This window comes from Citrus sinensis, chromosome 6 (genome assembly GCF_022201045.2).
Source record: "Citrus sinensis cultivar Valencia sweet orange chromosome 6, DVS_A1.0, whole genome shotgun sequence".
NCBI classification, from domain to species: Eukaryota; Viridiplantae; Streptophyta; class Magnoliopsida; order Sapindales; family Rutaceae; genus Citrus; species Citrus sinensis.
In genome coordinates, this window is record NC_068561.1 from 17,187,678 (window position 1) to 17,202,284 (window position 14,607).

Below are 14,607 nucleotides of genomic sequence, written 5' to 3' on the forward strand. Positions count from 1 at the left end.
GATTTAAATTAAAACTTAAATTAAAATACCTAAAACTGTTTATTAATTGAATGTCAAATTCAAGAAGTACGTGACAGTCGTTAGCCTGCAAATAATCCGGCCATGCACGCGCCTGAAAGGGAATGTCAAAGGGCAAATCCTCGTCCCAGCCCCGCTATGATCTGCGCGATAGATGCGGGTCTGAAAAGTAAAAGACAGGCAGGGAGATTTTAACGGTTCTCCTTTTCTACTGGGCACGCGCGCATCCTTTCACACGCGCGCTTTTCACAGAAGCACGGTTTAACAAACAAAACCAAAACACAAGATCAGAAACGAAAGAAGCAAAAAGTAAAACCTAAAGACAGAGTTTAAGGCTTCATCGGAGACAGAAATGAAGAGAGGGTGTGTTTTTAGATAAATAGATTGGATGGCAAAAGTTCACGTAAAAGGAAAAATAATTTTAAAAAAATAAATTTTTTTTATTCAGAGAGTTAAAGAAAGAAAAGAACAAAGGGAGCCATAGAGAGTGGCCGTTTCAACGGCCACCTCAAAATTCCTGTTGATTCGTCAAACTTGAAACATTTGCTTTTCCCTCTACAAACAAAAACACAATTCAGTTTCTCGCTTCCTCTCAATTTTTTTTAAAAATAAAATTTCCAGGAAAATTAAGCCAAAAAGAAAACATTTTGAGAGAATCCATTTGAGGTTATTATTCCCTCATTAGCTTTCCTGCATCACCATCTGGGTTGTTCTTCTTCTCATCAACCCAAAAAAAAAAACAAAAACGGCGGCGTTTTGCAGGGTATAAGGTAATGGTTTATTGATTAATCCCATTATCTTAGTTCTTGAGACTTCCAGATCTTTCATATACGCGCGTTTTGGTTATATTTTCTTAATCTTTTATTTTGGAGCGGTAAATTATATGTTTGTAAAGATGCAGCAAAATTTTTTCACAACAATGCGTAGTTTAAAAATTATAGATGGGTGTAAAGGCACCCAGGTTTTTGCTATTAATCCATCTGGGCCCCCCGCCGGTGGAGGAGGCAGTGCCGGTGGGGGCGGCGGCGGTGGTGGAGGAGGAGGTGGTGGCGGTGGCAGTAGTGTTGGTGAGAAGCTATTAAATCACCTTCAGGACCATTTGAGGGTCAATTCGATTCGATCAAAATCCAATCGAAGTTATCAAATGCCAGTCCAGGCCCCTGTGGTAATAGAATCAGTCCTCCCATATGGGTTACCTATAACTGATCTACTTGAGCCTCAAATCGAACCATGTCTTAAATTTGTTGATTTTGTTGAGACATTAGCTGATTTGTACCGTAGGATTGAGGATTGTCCCCAGTTTGAGAAATCAGGAGTGTATTTAGAACAATGTGCCATATTTAGGGGACTGTCTGATCCTAAATTGTTCCGGAGAAGCCTTCGTTGTGCTAGAAAGCATGCGGTTGATGTCCACACGAAAATTGTGCTTGCTGCTTGGTTGAGGTTTGAGAGGAGGGAAGATGAACTTATTGGAACATCGGCAATGGATTGCTGCGGGAGAAATCTTGAATGCCCTAAGGCTACTATGGTATCTGGTTATGATCCTGAGTCAGTTTATGATTCTTGTTTGTGTTCAAGGACTGCAAGACAGGAGTTTCGTGATGATATTTCCATGGAAGATGAGGAATGTTCGACTTCTGATGAAGATTGGGATATGTCATTTTGTATTGGAAATGATGAGATAAGGTGTGTGCGATACAAAATTGCCTCATTATCAAGACCCTTTAGAACAATGTTATATGGTGGTTTTATAGAGTCCAGAAGGGAGAAGGTAAATTTCTCACAGAATGGGATTTCGGTGGAGGCAATGAGAGCTGCTGAGGAATTTAGCAGGACGAAAATGTTAGATTCTTTTGATCCACGTCTTGTTTTGGAGCTTCTTTCTTTTGCAAACCGGTTCTGTTGTGAGGAGCTGAAATCTGCTTGCGATTCCTATTTAGCATCTATGGTTTCTGATATTGAGGATGCAGTGATGTTGATTGAATATGGATTGGAGGAGGCTGCCTATCTTCTTGTGGCTGCTTGCTTGCAGGTGCTTTTAAGAGAGCTTCCATGTTCAATGCAGAATCCTAACGTGATGAGAATCTTTTGCAGTGCAGAGGCTAGGGAACGATTGGCTATGGTTGGTCATGCTTCTTTTGTGTTGTATTATTTCTTAAGCCAGATTGGTATGGAGGAAGACATGAAATCAAACACAACAGTAATGCTTTTGGAGAGATTGGTGGAGTCTGCAACTGAAAGTTGGCAGAAACAACTTGCATTTCATCAGTTAGGTGTAGTTATGCTTGAAAGGGAGGAGTACAAAGATGCCCAGAATTGGTTTAAGGCAGCTGTCGAGGCTGGTCATATTTATTCATTGGTGGGTGTTGCGAGGACTAAGTTCAAACGTGGGCACAAGTATTCGGCGTACAAGCTGATGAACTCACTCATTTCTGATTATACTCCAGTTGGGTGGATGTACCAGGAACGCTCTCTGTATTGTTCGGGGAAGGAGAAGATGATGGATTTGAACACTGCTACAGAATTGGATCCAACTCTTTCTTATCCCTACAAGTATCGGGCCATTTTATTGGTGGAGGAGAACAAGCTTGCTGCTGCCATCACAGAGATCAATAGAATTATTGGTTTTAAGGTCTCTCCTGACTGCCTTGAGTTGCGAGCTTGGATTTCTATTGCCCTGGAAGATTATGATGGAGCTCTCAGAGATGTCCGGGCACTGTTGACTTTGGACCCATCTTACATGATGTTTTACGGGCAGTTGCATGGTGACAACTTGGTAGAGACACTTCAACCTCTTGTTCAGCAGTGGAGTCAGGCAGACTGCTGGATGCAGCTATATGATCGATGGTCGTCAGTTGATGATATCGGCTCACTGGCTGTTGTTCACCATATGTTGGCAAATGACCCTGGGAAAAGCCTCCTACGGTTTAGGCAGTCTCTCCTTCTTTTGCGGTTCGTATAATTTTTTTTCTAGGTTCATCAATCTTTTATCAATATTTAAGGGTGACTTCAGGCTTTTTGCTGCTGGTTCTGTCCAGCATTTGACCATTCTTTTAAGCTCCACTCTAATTTATTCAAGTTATTGTCAATATGAAGTCGCATTTTTAGGTTGGTATATCTTTCTGTGATTGCATTAAGAGATTACATTCCAGTCTTACACTTTTTTAATGCCTCTCAGTTGCTTGCTTTTTATTGATTGTGTACTGTAATGAAGCACAAGGGACTCTAACTCTACTTCTTGGACTTTCTTTTCAATGCTGGAACTGCTAATTGAATTATTTCCTTTCAGTTTCTGATACGAAAGAAGAATTTCTCCTCTTTAGTGCTATTGTTTTTCCAACCATGTTTCTTGTCTTTTGATGCTTTAGGTTAAATAGTCAAAAGGCTGCAATGCGTAGTCTTCGGTTGGCCAGAAATTATTCTACTTCTGAGCATGAGAAGCTAGTTTATGAAGGATGGATATTGTATGACACTGGCCATCGTGAAGAAGCACTGGCTAAGGCTGAGGAGTCCATTTCTATTCAGAGATCATTTGAAGCTTTTTTCCTTAAAGCATATGCCTTAGCAGATTCAAGCCTCAATCCTGAATCTTCAGCATATGTTATCCAACTTCTAGAGGAAGCTCTTAGGTGTCCTTCGGATGGCCTTCGAAAAGGACAGGTGCGTATCTTTTTGAAGAGATTACAGTGTCTTGATCTACTGTGTCAAATGTTTATTCTGTGTGATATTTCCATTTTGCAGGCATTGAATAATTTAGGTAGTGTCTATGTTGACTGTGAAAAGCTGGATCTTGCTGCTGATTGCTACATGAACGCGCTCAACATCAAGCATACACGAGCGCACCAGGGCCTTGCACGAGTGTATCATCTTAAAAATCAGCGGAAAGCTGCTTACGACGAGATGACAAAGTTGATAGAGAAGGCCAGGAACAATGCATCAGCTTATGAGAAGCGTTCGGAATACTGTGACCGTGACATGGCAAAAAGTGATCTTAGTATGGCAACACAACTTGATCCCATGAGGACATACCCATATAGATACAGGGCAGCAGGTAATTTCATGATACTATTTTAGTTCCTTCAATCTTTTTATTTATAATGCAAATCAGCTTCAACCTCAGAGATCTTGTGGTGACACCACAAACATGCTTTTGCAACTGTGATGCTTTTGAAAATTGATTGTCGTCAACTCAAAATCTGTAGGCCAATAATTATTTGATCCTTTCATGGGATGTGTTTACTTAGTGACCCATATTTGGAGGTTTACTTATTTCCTGGGTATACTTCAAGTCAGGGTTCTAATGGTGTTAATGAGATCAACTGAGCCTCTTGGTCCACTGAATGTTTGGTCCTACATATGGCACCTCCTCAATAACCTCATTTTAGAGTGAATATGTTTTTGTCTGAAAAAGTGGGTTTTTTTGGTTGATTAAATTAAAGGAATGGGCTTCCAAAATCTCACATTTAAGGAACAAATATAAAATCCTCTTCATGTCTTTGCTTGCATAATCTCTCCTTTTCTGTTACAGTTCCCTTGTCTAGCGAAAATGTACCTCTACTGTAGCTAGTTTCATTTTCTCACTGCACAATTTTTTTCACCTTTATAACTCTATTACCTCTGTTTCTGCTTCTACTCCAAGTGCCGGTGTAGATTACCAGCAGTAAGAGTTGATAAACACGAATCGCCTCTCTTAGGTTTCTTGTTTGCCCCTCCATCATTTGATCATTTCCTCCTATCATGACAGCTATAAGCAGTAATGATGGCATATATTTTGCCGCATTCCTTAGTTTTTTACCATTCAGGCTCTCTTTGTACATTTTAGTTTGTTTATTACCAATGTTAAGCAGGATTGCTTCTATGTAGCCACTGAGAAGTCCAACATGCTGATGAGTGACATTTGAATAATGGATGGTGTCGTGGTAATGTTTTTATGAGAGGTTATGCAAGGTGCCAATAAAAACCAGGAATTTGAAGAATGATAGGAGTTTCCATGGTTAGCAATTGATTGAAATCTGTCTCATGGTTCAATTATGAGTTGGATAGTTTAGAATTAAGTTGGAAAAGACATTCATGATTTAATAAATTGGCTCAAAGAGTAATTTGCAGCACTCGTGTATCAAATTGTTTGCTTGGGTTGTTTTTACTTAATTTTCACTCGTACTTAGTACTTTCCATTGAGGTAAGTCCACGGAATTTTAGAAGTCAAGGTCAGGAATCCGCTATGCTGGGTTATTTGCCAAAATTTATTGGTTAATTTTATTTACTTTAGCTTTACTTTCACCCACGATACAAATCTGCTTTAGTTTGAATTTTACAAATCAAACTGTTGCTACAGTGCTTTATTGGAACTTCACTAGCATATATTATCTGGTTATGGATTCTTGCACTGCCTAATAAAATGTTTGCCTTGTCAGTTTTAATGGATGATCACAAAGAAGCTGAAGCCATAGCAGAACTTTCAAGGGCCATAGCTTTCAAGCCAGACCTGCAACTGCTACATCTCCGAGCAGCATTTCACGACTCGATGGGCGATCATCTCCACACCCAAAGAGACTGTGAAGCAGCCCTCTGTCTTGATCCCAATCACACCGATACACTTGAACTCTATGATAAAGCAACGGAAAGGGTCAATGAACAACAAACGTGACAGAACCCAAGCACATGTTTTTTCTTGTTTGTATTTATGTTGGCAATTCCATTGTTGCCATCTGTTTTTTCTTTTTTCCCTTTACAAGAAAGGCCGATGCTAGTCTGAGCAAATCAAATTAAGAGCTTTCAGTTATAACTTTTCACGGTCTGTGAGAGAGCAGGCACTTGGAAGAGAAAAAAAGAAATGGAAAGACAGCTATGAGATTGCATGTAAATATGTCTTCTGGTTTATCAACTGATGATTTATGTTCTGTTGCATATACAAACAACTCTGGTGAAAGTGGTGGTACCAGGATCAAAGATTCATGTACCTGAAAGGGCAGCTTCTGATGAAATCTGCCCTCGTTGGAAGATTAAAAATTACAAATGTATTACATTTTGCTAAGCAGTTACTATGTATTGTCAACTTTTCTCCATGTTGGGTTGTTCTACAAAATTTGAAATTTTCCCTAGAAACACAGAGGGCTCTATTCTCTCACGCACTTGTGACAAGACCAATTCAGACCCATCTCTGCATTTTGCCTCTTCTCAAATTTGTTAGTATTTAGTTACAGAGATATGAGACACACATGAATAAAGGGTGTACGTTTGGGATTTGAGAGGGTGCTTATTTTAGTCACTAGTTGCGAAGTATAACTGAGTGTTACAAAAGATTTAGATTTCATGCTAATTAGATATTTTACCGACCAAAATTCAATGGTGTATTTATTATTGGATAAGTAATTGTATCTAGACACGTAACACAAAAACTCAACATAGAATCCAAATTCATAAGTAAAGCAGAAGCTCGAAAGTTGCGAACACTCCCTCAGGACTAAAAGTTCAAAAATCTCACAACATAAACAACATGGGCAAGCCAAATAACGCCAGCTCCAGTAGTCTAACATCAATGTAACAGCTGTAGCTTCACATGGAAGGTAAAAAAATTACATGGCCGTTTAGATTCCGTGGTTGTTGGTAACAATTCGAGCGACGTTGAGCTAAGTTCTTGGCCCTCTTTCAATATCAAATGAAAGCTTCTATCCTCCTCACGTGTAGGCATTTTAAAAGTAAACTAATCGGTTCGATGAACTGCACGAGAAACCCATTGTTTCAACTGTTCTTTTTAATAGTTTCACTCACCCATTAAACTTTTAGCTCTAATTGCCTCGATCATTCAACTGAATCTTAAGTCCTGTTCTACTTTTTCAAGTAATCTTTGTGCAGAATTCTGAAAAGATATTATCAGAAATGGAAGAAGAAAAGGGAAAGGCTATGGATATCGCATGCCCTGGAAAGCAATTAGACTTCAATGCACCACTTTTATCAATAAAGCGCCATGGTAGCTCCATTGGTGAAGAAAATTGTTGCACAAATAATTCTAGAGGCATCGGCAAGTTCCAGGATACAAGTGACAGGATTCCATTTTCTTGGGAGCGAATTGCAGGCAAGCCTAAAGACTCAGAAAAAAGTGACAGCATCATACAAGATGATGATGTTACCCCTCGGCTGAGAATCCCACCAGGCAGATTACGGCATCATCCGCGGAGAGAAATTACATCCAGCAATAATGATTCACAATTTTTCCAGGCTCAGCAGGAGTTTTCTCAGGATAATAGCTGCGAAGCTGATGTTGATGATGATTATGGTGACAAAAATGATGATTTGTTTTCTGATGCTGCTGAGGTACTATCACTAACCGAAGCTATGGACATTGTTGAAAAAGCTGAAAAGGGTCATGGGTTAGATGGGTTCAATTCCGAGTCACTTGGGCATAATCAATGTATCTCTCCAAGTTACATCATTGACAGGTTTCTTCCAGATGCTGCTGCATTGGCTACATCATCTGTATTGAGTGTTTCGGAAAGCCTGAAGAAACTTCCTTGTAATCATCCACAGGCATGTGTTCCACAAGCTGTGAGGAGATCGTACAGCATGCCTAAAGGTTGTGGCCTAGAAATGCTGTTTCCTTGGCGGATTAAGCACAGGATTTGCGGTGTCAAGAGCCCTGTGAGGCAAAGAAGTTCTGCAAATGTGCAGCAAGATCATGAACAGAGTGCTAGAAGCAGAAATAGGTTCCATTAGTTAGTGTGTACATATACCCAAAATGTTTACAGTATAGTGCATAGATGCTGTAGATTGAAGCTGCAGCTCCCTCCTTTTCTTTCTCAATTTTGTATCTTGTATCAATGTTTTCATTCAAATATCAGCAGAAAATGCTCACATTTCATCTCCATAATTTTTATTCTATTAAATTAGAAAAAAATAAAAATAGAAAAGGAAAAGGAAAAAGAAATACCTAAAATAGTCTTCCATTCATGGTTCCTCCTTACTCATTGATATTTTAATTGCCATTTTTTTAAAACAACCTATTTTAATTGCCAAGTTACAGTTTCACAAAGCATTTTCATAAAATCCACTATTTCTTTTCTTTCTTTTTTTGGGAAGAAATTGAATTTATGAAGATAACTTATATTTGGGTGATCAAAAGAACACCAGCTACGCATGTTCTTTCTTATATGGTCGAGGGACAATCTCCTCAGGCTCATGAGAATGCCAGACAAGATAATGATTAACCACTTGGACCTCCTCGTAGAGGAAAATTACAAGACGGCACCAGGGTCCACTTCGGGGTACGACCAAAGCTCGACTAGAGAGTTGTTCATGAAAAATCGGGCACGACACCCACATCCAAGCGACTATTTTGCCATTTCCCAACCGTCCGGAGGAAGGCACTTTTAACCACTGCACGGTTTTTGCAACCCATTAAGCCCACGAAGGCCCAAATATTAAGGATGTGGATTCCAGACACAAGGGTGACCGCCTATAAAGCCCGAGAAATCACAATGAGAGGGGAGAGAAAAAAAAAAGGATCAAGGGGAAACTCTGCCATTTTGAATCTATAATTGTTTTTCTTTTAGCATTCTAAGATATTTATTTTATATAAGAATTGTTAATTTACATAGATTGATAATCCAAAGTTTTTTCCGAAACCCTAGCATACTGACTTAAGCATCAGATGGTTCTCGTCGGAAAAACCACCGGCACCCCCTGATCAATTTCTGTGAGTGCAAGACAGAAGATAACAAAGGTAGTTAAGGTCGTTGAATCTAGTTTATTGGAGAAAGTACGAGCAACGCTATCCCCCATTCAAAACAAATCTAAGCGTTGACGAGACAACCTGGTCAGCTCTTATAATAAATATTATGACTCAGAATGTTATGATTTATAACATTGATCCTTTAATAATTGAATTGTTCTTAATACTTTGAAAAAAAACTTGGCAATTAAATTGGAATAATTTTTTTTTTATAACACGAAGTAAAAAGAGTCACAAACTAAGAAAAAAATATATTTTTTTAAATCTTTGAAATAACAAATTGAATTAAAAATTACACTGAAGAACTATTGGCAACATTGGCACCCCTCTAAAAATTTCCACTAAAAATAAGTTTATATTATTTTAATAATATTTTTTCCTTTATTAGAATAATAGCAATTATAACACTTCTTTCTCTTCAAGAATAATAGGATAAAAAAATAATATGATACTACATTAAACATTCCAAAAAAATTCAAATAAAATTCTTTAAATAAGATAGTATTTTTCTCTCTCCAATATTTACGAGAGAGGAGAATAATTTAAAAAAGACATTATTTAAAGAGTCTTTTAAAATTCTTTTTGATTGATATGACTCTTTAAATAAATAGTAAAATCTCATTTAAAGACACATCACTCACTTAAAACTACGGATGGCAATTTAACCCGGACCTGGACGAACCTGGATAATCCGGGTTAGGTTCAATCCGTACTGGATTAAAATAAATTCGGTATTTGGATTAAATTTTTTTGACCCGGACATATCCAGGTTCGGTTTTGGGTTCGAATGAACCTGTATATCCAAAACCCGGACCCAGATGAACCCTTATATCCGAAACCCAAACTCGAATATCTTTAATTTAAAATTATTTTTTAATATAAATAGAAAAAAAATGTTGCCCTAATTTCACACTTTCACAACCTTGTCGCCACCTCAATTCTTCTCTTCTCTTCTCTTCTCATTCTTTTCCTCCCGCTTCAACTCTTCTCTTCACTTTTCTTCACAAAATCATCCTTTTCATCTCTCTTAAGCTCTTCTCTTCATCAAATCATCACTGTCACTCGTCGTACTTTCATTGTGTTCATGTTCATCAGCACCATCAACCTCCATTTGGTCACCGTTTGTCCACCTTTGCCAATCGTAATCGCGACTATGACGTTGTGGTCGTCATCATCGTCATCGTCCACATCATCATCATCATCAATAGCCGACGTTTGTTGCTTCGCTGGATGCCGATCCTTGAAGTTCATGAACTGAAGCCGTGAATCGTGAGTTTGAATTGTAGACACGAATTTTGTATTTTGTGAATGTTGTGTTATAGATTTGTATTTGTGAATGGTTTATTGCTTTGAAACATTGAAAATTTTAGAATTTGTATTTGATTTTTAGGAATTTGGGTTGTATTTGATTTTTGTAGAACTGAGTTTATATTCTTTTTATTTTATTTTTATGTGATCCGAATTTAAAACATGCAATGTTTACGAGATTTTTTGGAGTTTGGGTCCAAAGCATTGGTTTATACCAAGTTGAAAAGCCCAGCCCAAAAAGACAATGTGAGTATTTTCAAATAAAAAATGTCGACGATTTAAAATCCAACACATGCCAACCATCCACACGTGGGAGATTTCAAAAAAAAGAAAAAAGACAATTTCAGCATTTTCAAATCAAAACTGTCAACGGTTCGAAATCCAACACGTGCCAACCATCCACACGTGGGAGATTTTCCCAAAAAAAAAGAAAGTAGGGTTTCTGTGGTGGGTGATTCCGGGCAGCCAAAATCCCCCCTGCCCACCCCTGCCCGTTGGTTTTTCTTTTCACATGCCCCCTTCCTCCCGCTTCTCTAAACATTCGAATTCATTTTCCATTATAAATATCTCTCAAATTCACTCTCTCAAGCCCTTCTATAAAACCTTTAAAAAACAAATTCTCAACGACACTAAAGTTGTTTTTCAATTTTTCGCTCTCCCATAACTTCTTGGCTTTTTGAATTTTAGGAGAGAGAAGGAGAGATAAACCCGGTTCCCGTCGTGAATTTAAAGTTCTAGCTGATTTATTCATTATCAGCTTCAGGTATTATTAATCTAAACTAAACTTTTAGCTTTATTTCGACTTTGTTTATTTGATGATTAAATATCTACTTATGAAGTGCTTTTTTTTTTTTGGGCAGTTGTTTTTGTATTTTTGATGAACTTTTTTGGTGATTAGGGTTTCGTATTTTATGGATCTCACTTGCGATTAGTTGTTAATGTTTTTTTTTTTTTGGGGCTTTTAAGTGAACTTATATAGGGTGTTGCTGTTTGTGCTTTTCTTCGATTTATTGCTAGCTTTTGTTCGTTTGAAAACCTAAATAGTTTGACGATATATGATGAGGTTACTGTCGCAGTAGTCTGATGTTTTTCGATTAAAATACAATTTTGGTATTGAGGATGATAATGATATCAACTGTAGATAGAGTGAAATGTTCTTATTTATAAATACATAATTTTACATTCAATATTATTTTTTCAAGTTTTTGGTGCTTAATCTTGTGGTTTCAAACTGTTTTTGCCATCTTAGAGGTTGGAGTTTCATCGGATGTTTATTGTTAGTTATTTATTGTTGGTTCTCTTATTTCAATATCATGAATCTGATTGAGGATATTGTTTTCAGTGTTAGTTTGGGACAATGGCAATGGAGATTACCCAGTTTCTATTGGCTGCTCAATCAGCAGATGCAAATATCCGAAATGAGGCAGAGGCTAATCTTAGACAGCTTCAGCAGCAGAACCTCCCTGGATTTCTTTTATCCTTGTCAGTTGAGCTTGTAAACAATGAGAAACCTACTGAATCTCGTAGATTGGCTGGTATTATGCTTAAAAACTCTTTAGATGCAAAAGATGCTACGACAAAGGAAGATCTTGCTAAGCAATGGCTGGCAATTGACATTTCATACAAATCACAAGTCAAAGACTTACTCTTGAGAACACTTGCTTCACCTGTGCCAGAGGCAAGGCACACTTCTGCACAAGTAATCGCAAAAATTGCTTCGATTGAGATTCCACAGAAGCAGTGGCCTGAACTTATTCGATCATTGCTTAACAATATGACCCAGCAAGATAGTCTTGCAGCACTGAAACAAGCAACTTTGGAAACCCTTGGATATGTTTGTGAGGAGATCTCCCATCAGGATCTTGTGCAAGATGAAGTGAATGCTGTTCTCACTGCTGTTGTCCAAGGTATGAACCTTGCTGAACATAGTGCTGAGGTTCGCCTTGCAGCAACAAGAGCTTTATATAATGCCTTGGATTTTGCACAGACCAACTTCCAAAATGAGATGGAGAGGAATTATATCATGAAGGTAGTTTGTGAGACTGCCAAGTCCAAAGAGGTGGAGATTAGACAAGCTGCTTTTGAATGTCTTGTGTCAATAGCGTCAACATATTATGAGGTGCTTGAACCTTACATGCAGACACTCTTTGAGCTTACATCAAATGCAGTAAAGGGTGACGAAGAGGCTGTTGCCCTCCAAGCGGTTGAGTTTTGGAGCTCCATCTGTGATGAGGAGATAGAGCTTCAAGAGTTTGAAAATCCAGAGACTGGGGACTCGGATTCTCCCAATTACCACTTTATAGAGAAGGCTCGGTCATCTCTCGTTCCTATGTTGCTTGAAACTTTGCTCAAGCAGGAAGAAGATCAGGACCAGGATGATAGCATTTGGAACATATCAATGGCTGGTGGCACATGTCTTGGTCTTGTTGCTAGAACAGTTGGGGATGAGGTTGTGCCTCTTGTTATGCCTTTTGTGGAGGCTAACATAGTGAAGTCAGATTGGCGTTGTCGTGAGGCAGCGACTTATGCATTTGGCTCTGTCCTTGAAGGGCCAACCATTGACAAGCTTGCTCCACTGGTTCATGCTGGTTTCGATTTTTTACTTAATGCAATGAGGGATGAGAACAACCATGTGAAGGACACAACTGCCTGGACTCTTAGTCGCATTTTTGAGTTATTGCACTGCCCGGCTACTGGATTTTCTGTGATTTCCCCTGAAAATCTACAACGAATTTTGACAGTATTGTTGGAGAGCATTAAGGATGCTCCAAATGTGGCTGAGAAGGTTTGTGGGGCAATATATTACCTTGCTCAGGGTTATGAAGATGCTGGACCAAGCTCTTCTCTTCTTTCACCTTACCTAACAAGTATCATTGCCGAACTTCTTAGAGCTGCTGATCGTACTGATGTTGGTGGCTCAAAGCTCAGATCTGCTGCTTATGAAACCTTGAATGAAGTTGTTAGGTGTTCTAACATTACTGAAACATCTCAAATCATAGCAGAACTACTTCCAGCAATCATGGGCAGGTTAGGACAGACTCTTGAACTTCAGATTGTGTCATCAGATGATAGAGAAAAGCAAGGAGATTTGCAAGCTTCTCTTTGTGGTGTTCTGCAGGTCATTATCCAGAAATTTAGTAGTACTGATGCCACCAAATCCTTTATCCTCCAGACGGCAGATCAAATTATGGTATTGTTCCTTAGGGTGTTTGCATGCCGTAGTTCTACAGTGCATGAGGAAGCAATGCTTGCAATTGGAGCTCTGGCTTATGCCACTGGACCAGAATTTGCGAAGTATATGCCTGAGTTCTACCAGTATCTGCAGATGGGGTTGCAGAACTCTGAGGAATATCAGGTTTGTGCCATTACAGTTGGGGTAGTTGGTGATGTCTGTCGTGCCTTGGATGACAAGGTCTTACCATTTTGTGATGGAATCATGTCTCTTCTTCTCAATGCTCTGTCAAATAGTCAACTCAACCGTTCTGTTAAGCCTCCAATTTTATCTTGCTTTGGGGACATTGCTCTTGCAATAGGAGTGCATTTTGAGAAGTATGTCCCCCATGCACTTCAAATGATGCAGGAAGCTGCTAAGGCTTGTGCACAGTTGGACATGGAAGATGAAGAATTAATAGATTATGGAAACCAGCTCAGGAGTAGCATCTTTGAGGCATATTCTGGTATTCTCCAGGGCTTCAAGAGTGCAAGGGCTGAGGTGATGATGCCATATGCTCAACATCTCTTGCAGTTCATAGAATTAATCTTCAAAGACAACCACAGGTATCTTCTTTTCAACCTCCCATCTAGTCTCACTATTTGTAATCTATTTTGGTTCCTTTTCATTTTCTGTTGTGGTTCTCATGGCCTGATCTTTTCCATGGTTTGTAGGGATGAGAATGTGACAAAAGCAGCAGTTGCTGTGATGGGTGATCTTGCCGATGCTCTGGGCCCGAACACAAAACTGCTGTTTAAAGACTCCTCATTCTGTAATGATTTTATGAGTGAGTGTCTTCGATCAGATGATGAGCAGCTAAAGGAGACTGCTGGTTGGACCCAGGGAATGATTAATCGTGTTCTGGTTTCATGAGATCAAAAAGGCCCCCGTCTATGAAGAACATAATTATATCTGGTCAATTGTCTTCCTTTGTTAATGCTGGGTCAATTCTCCTTTCTTCAGTTTTCTGATAAAGGTTATAAATATCTGGGGAACTTACAAGTCAGTGATGTCATGTATCAATGTTTCTTTCGTATTGCAGTTAGTCCTGGGTTCTTATGTGTCCACTTTTTGTGGTACAAGGAGGAAGTAATTAGTTAAGCACTAGCATTATTGAGGTCATTTTGTGGAAAGGGTGGTCAGCTACTTGTTGAACTTTGTTGTTTAAAAGCAGCCACTAATCGGTGGTTTATTGAGTCACTTTCAGGTTATGATTCCTGATAGTAATTACCAAACTCTTCTGAATGCTGCTACAATTCTGGACAATTTAATGAAATCAAATGCTTTGGAATATCTAGGCAAGCAATTTGAGATTTTGTGTTGTATTATTTTCCAGGGCATG

At 38.7% G+C, this 14,607-nt stretch overlaps 3 protein-coding genes across 3 annotated transcripts; all 3 read left to right on the top strand.

The window, feature by feature from the left end:
• The first annotated feature begins 297 nt into the window (after positions 1 to 297).
• LOC102622766 (ethylene-overproduction protein 1) lies at positions 298 to 5,882 on the top strand. Its single transcript, XM_006481024.4, has 4 exons — positions 298 to 2,970; positions 3,387 to 3,678; positions 3,760 to 4,069; positions 5,433 to 5,882. Exons 1-4 carry the CDS (start codon positions 902 to 904, stop codon positions 5,663 to 5,665), a joined length of 2,904 nt encoding a protein of 967 aa, XP_006481087.1. The 5' UTR covers positions 298 to 901; the 3' UTR covers positions 5,666 to 5,882.
• A 372-nt stretch (positions 5,883 to 6,254) lies between these two features.
• LOC102623073 (uncharacterized) lies at positions 6,255 to 7,938 on the top strand. Its single transcript, XM_006481025.4, has one exon. It carries the CDS (start codon positions 6,898 to 6,900, stop codon positions 7,729 to 7,731), a length of 834 nt encoding a protein of 277 aa, XP_006481088.1. The 5' UTR covers positions 6,255 to 6,897; the 3' UTR covers positions 7,732 to 7,938.
• Positions 7,939 to 10,546: 2,608 nt separating this feature from the next.
• On the top strand, positions 10,547 to 14,558 carry LOC102623348 (importin subunit beta-1-like). Its single transcript, XM_006481026.4, has 3 exons — positions 10,547 to 10,817; positions 11,397 to 13,831; positions 13,940 to 14,558. Exons 2-3 carry the CDS (start codon positions 11,412 to 11,414, stop codon positions 14,136 to 14,138), a joined length of 2,619 nt encoding a protein of 872 aa, XP_006481089.1. The 5' UTR covers positions 10,547 to 10,817; positions 11,397 to 11,411; the 3' UTR covers positions 14,139 to 14,558.
• Positions 14,559 to 14,607: the final 49 nt, after the last annotated feature.

Coding starts and splice junctions, on each gene's coding strand:
- LOC102622766 (XM_006481024.4), top strand. CDS start 902: ATGTTTGTAAAGATGCAGCAAAATTTTTTCACAACAATGCGTAGTTTA. Junction 2,971..3,386: donor CAGTCTCTCCTTCTTTTGCG/GTTCGTATAATT, acceptor TTGATGCTTTAG/GTTAAATAGTCAAAAGGCTG. Junction 3,679..3,759: donor ATGGCCTTCGAAAAGGACAG/GTGCGTATCTTT, acceptor TCCATTTTGCAG/GCATTGAATAATTTAGGTAG.
- LOC102623073 (XM_006481025.4), top strand. CDS start 6,898: ATGGAAGAAGAAAAGGGAAAGGCTATGGATATCGCATGCCCTGGAAAG.
- LOC102623348 (XM_006481026.4), top strand. CDS start 11,412: ATGGCAATGGAGATTACCCAGTTTCTATTGGCTGCTCAATCAGCAGAT. Junction 13,832..13,939: donor ATCTTCAAAGACAACCACAG/GTATCTTCTTTT, acceptor CATGGTTTGTAG/GGATGAGAATGTGACAAAAG.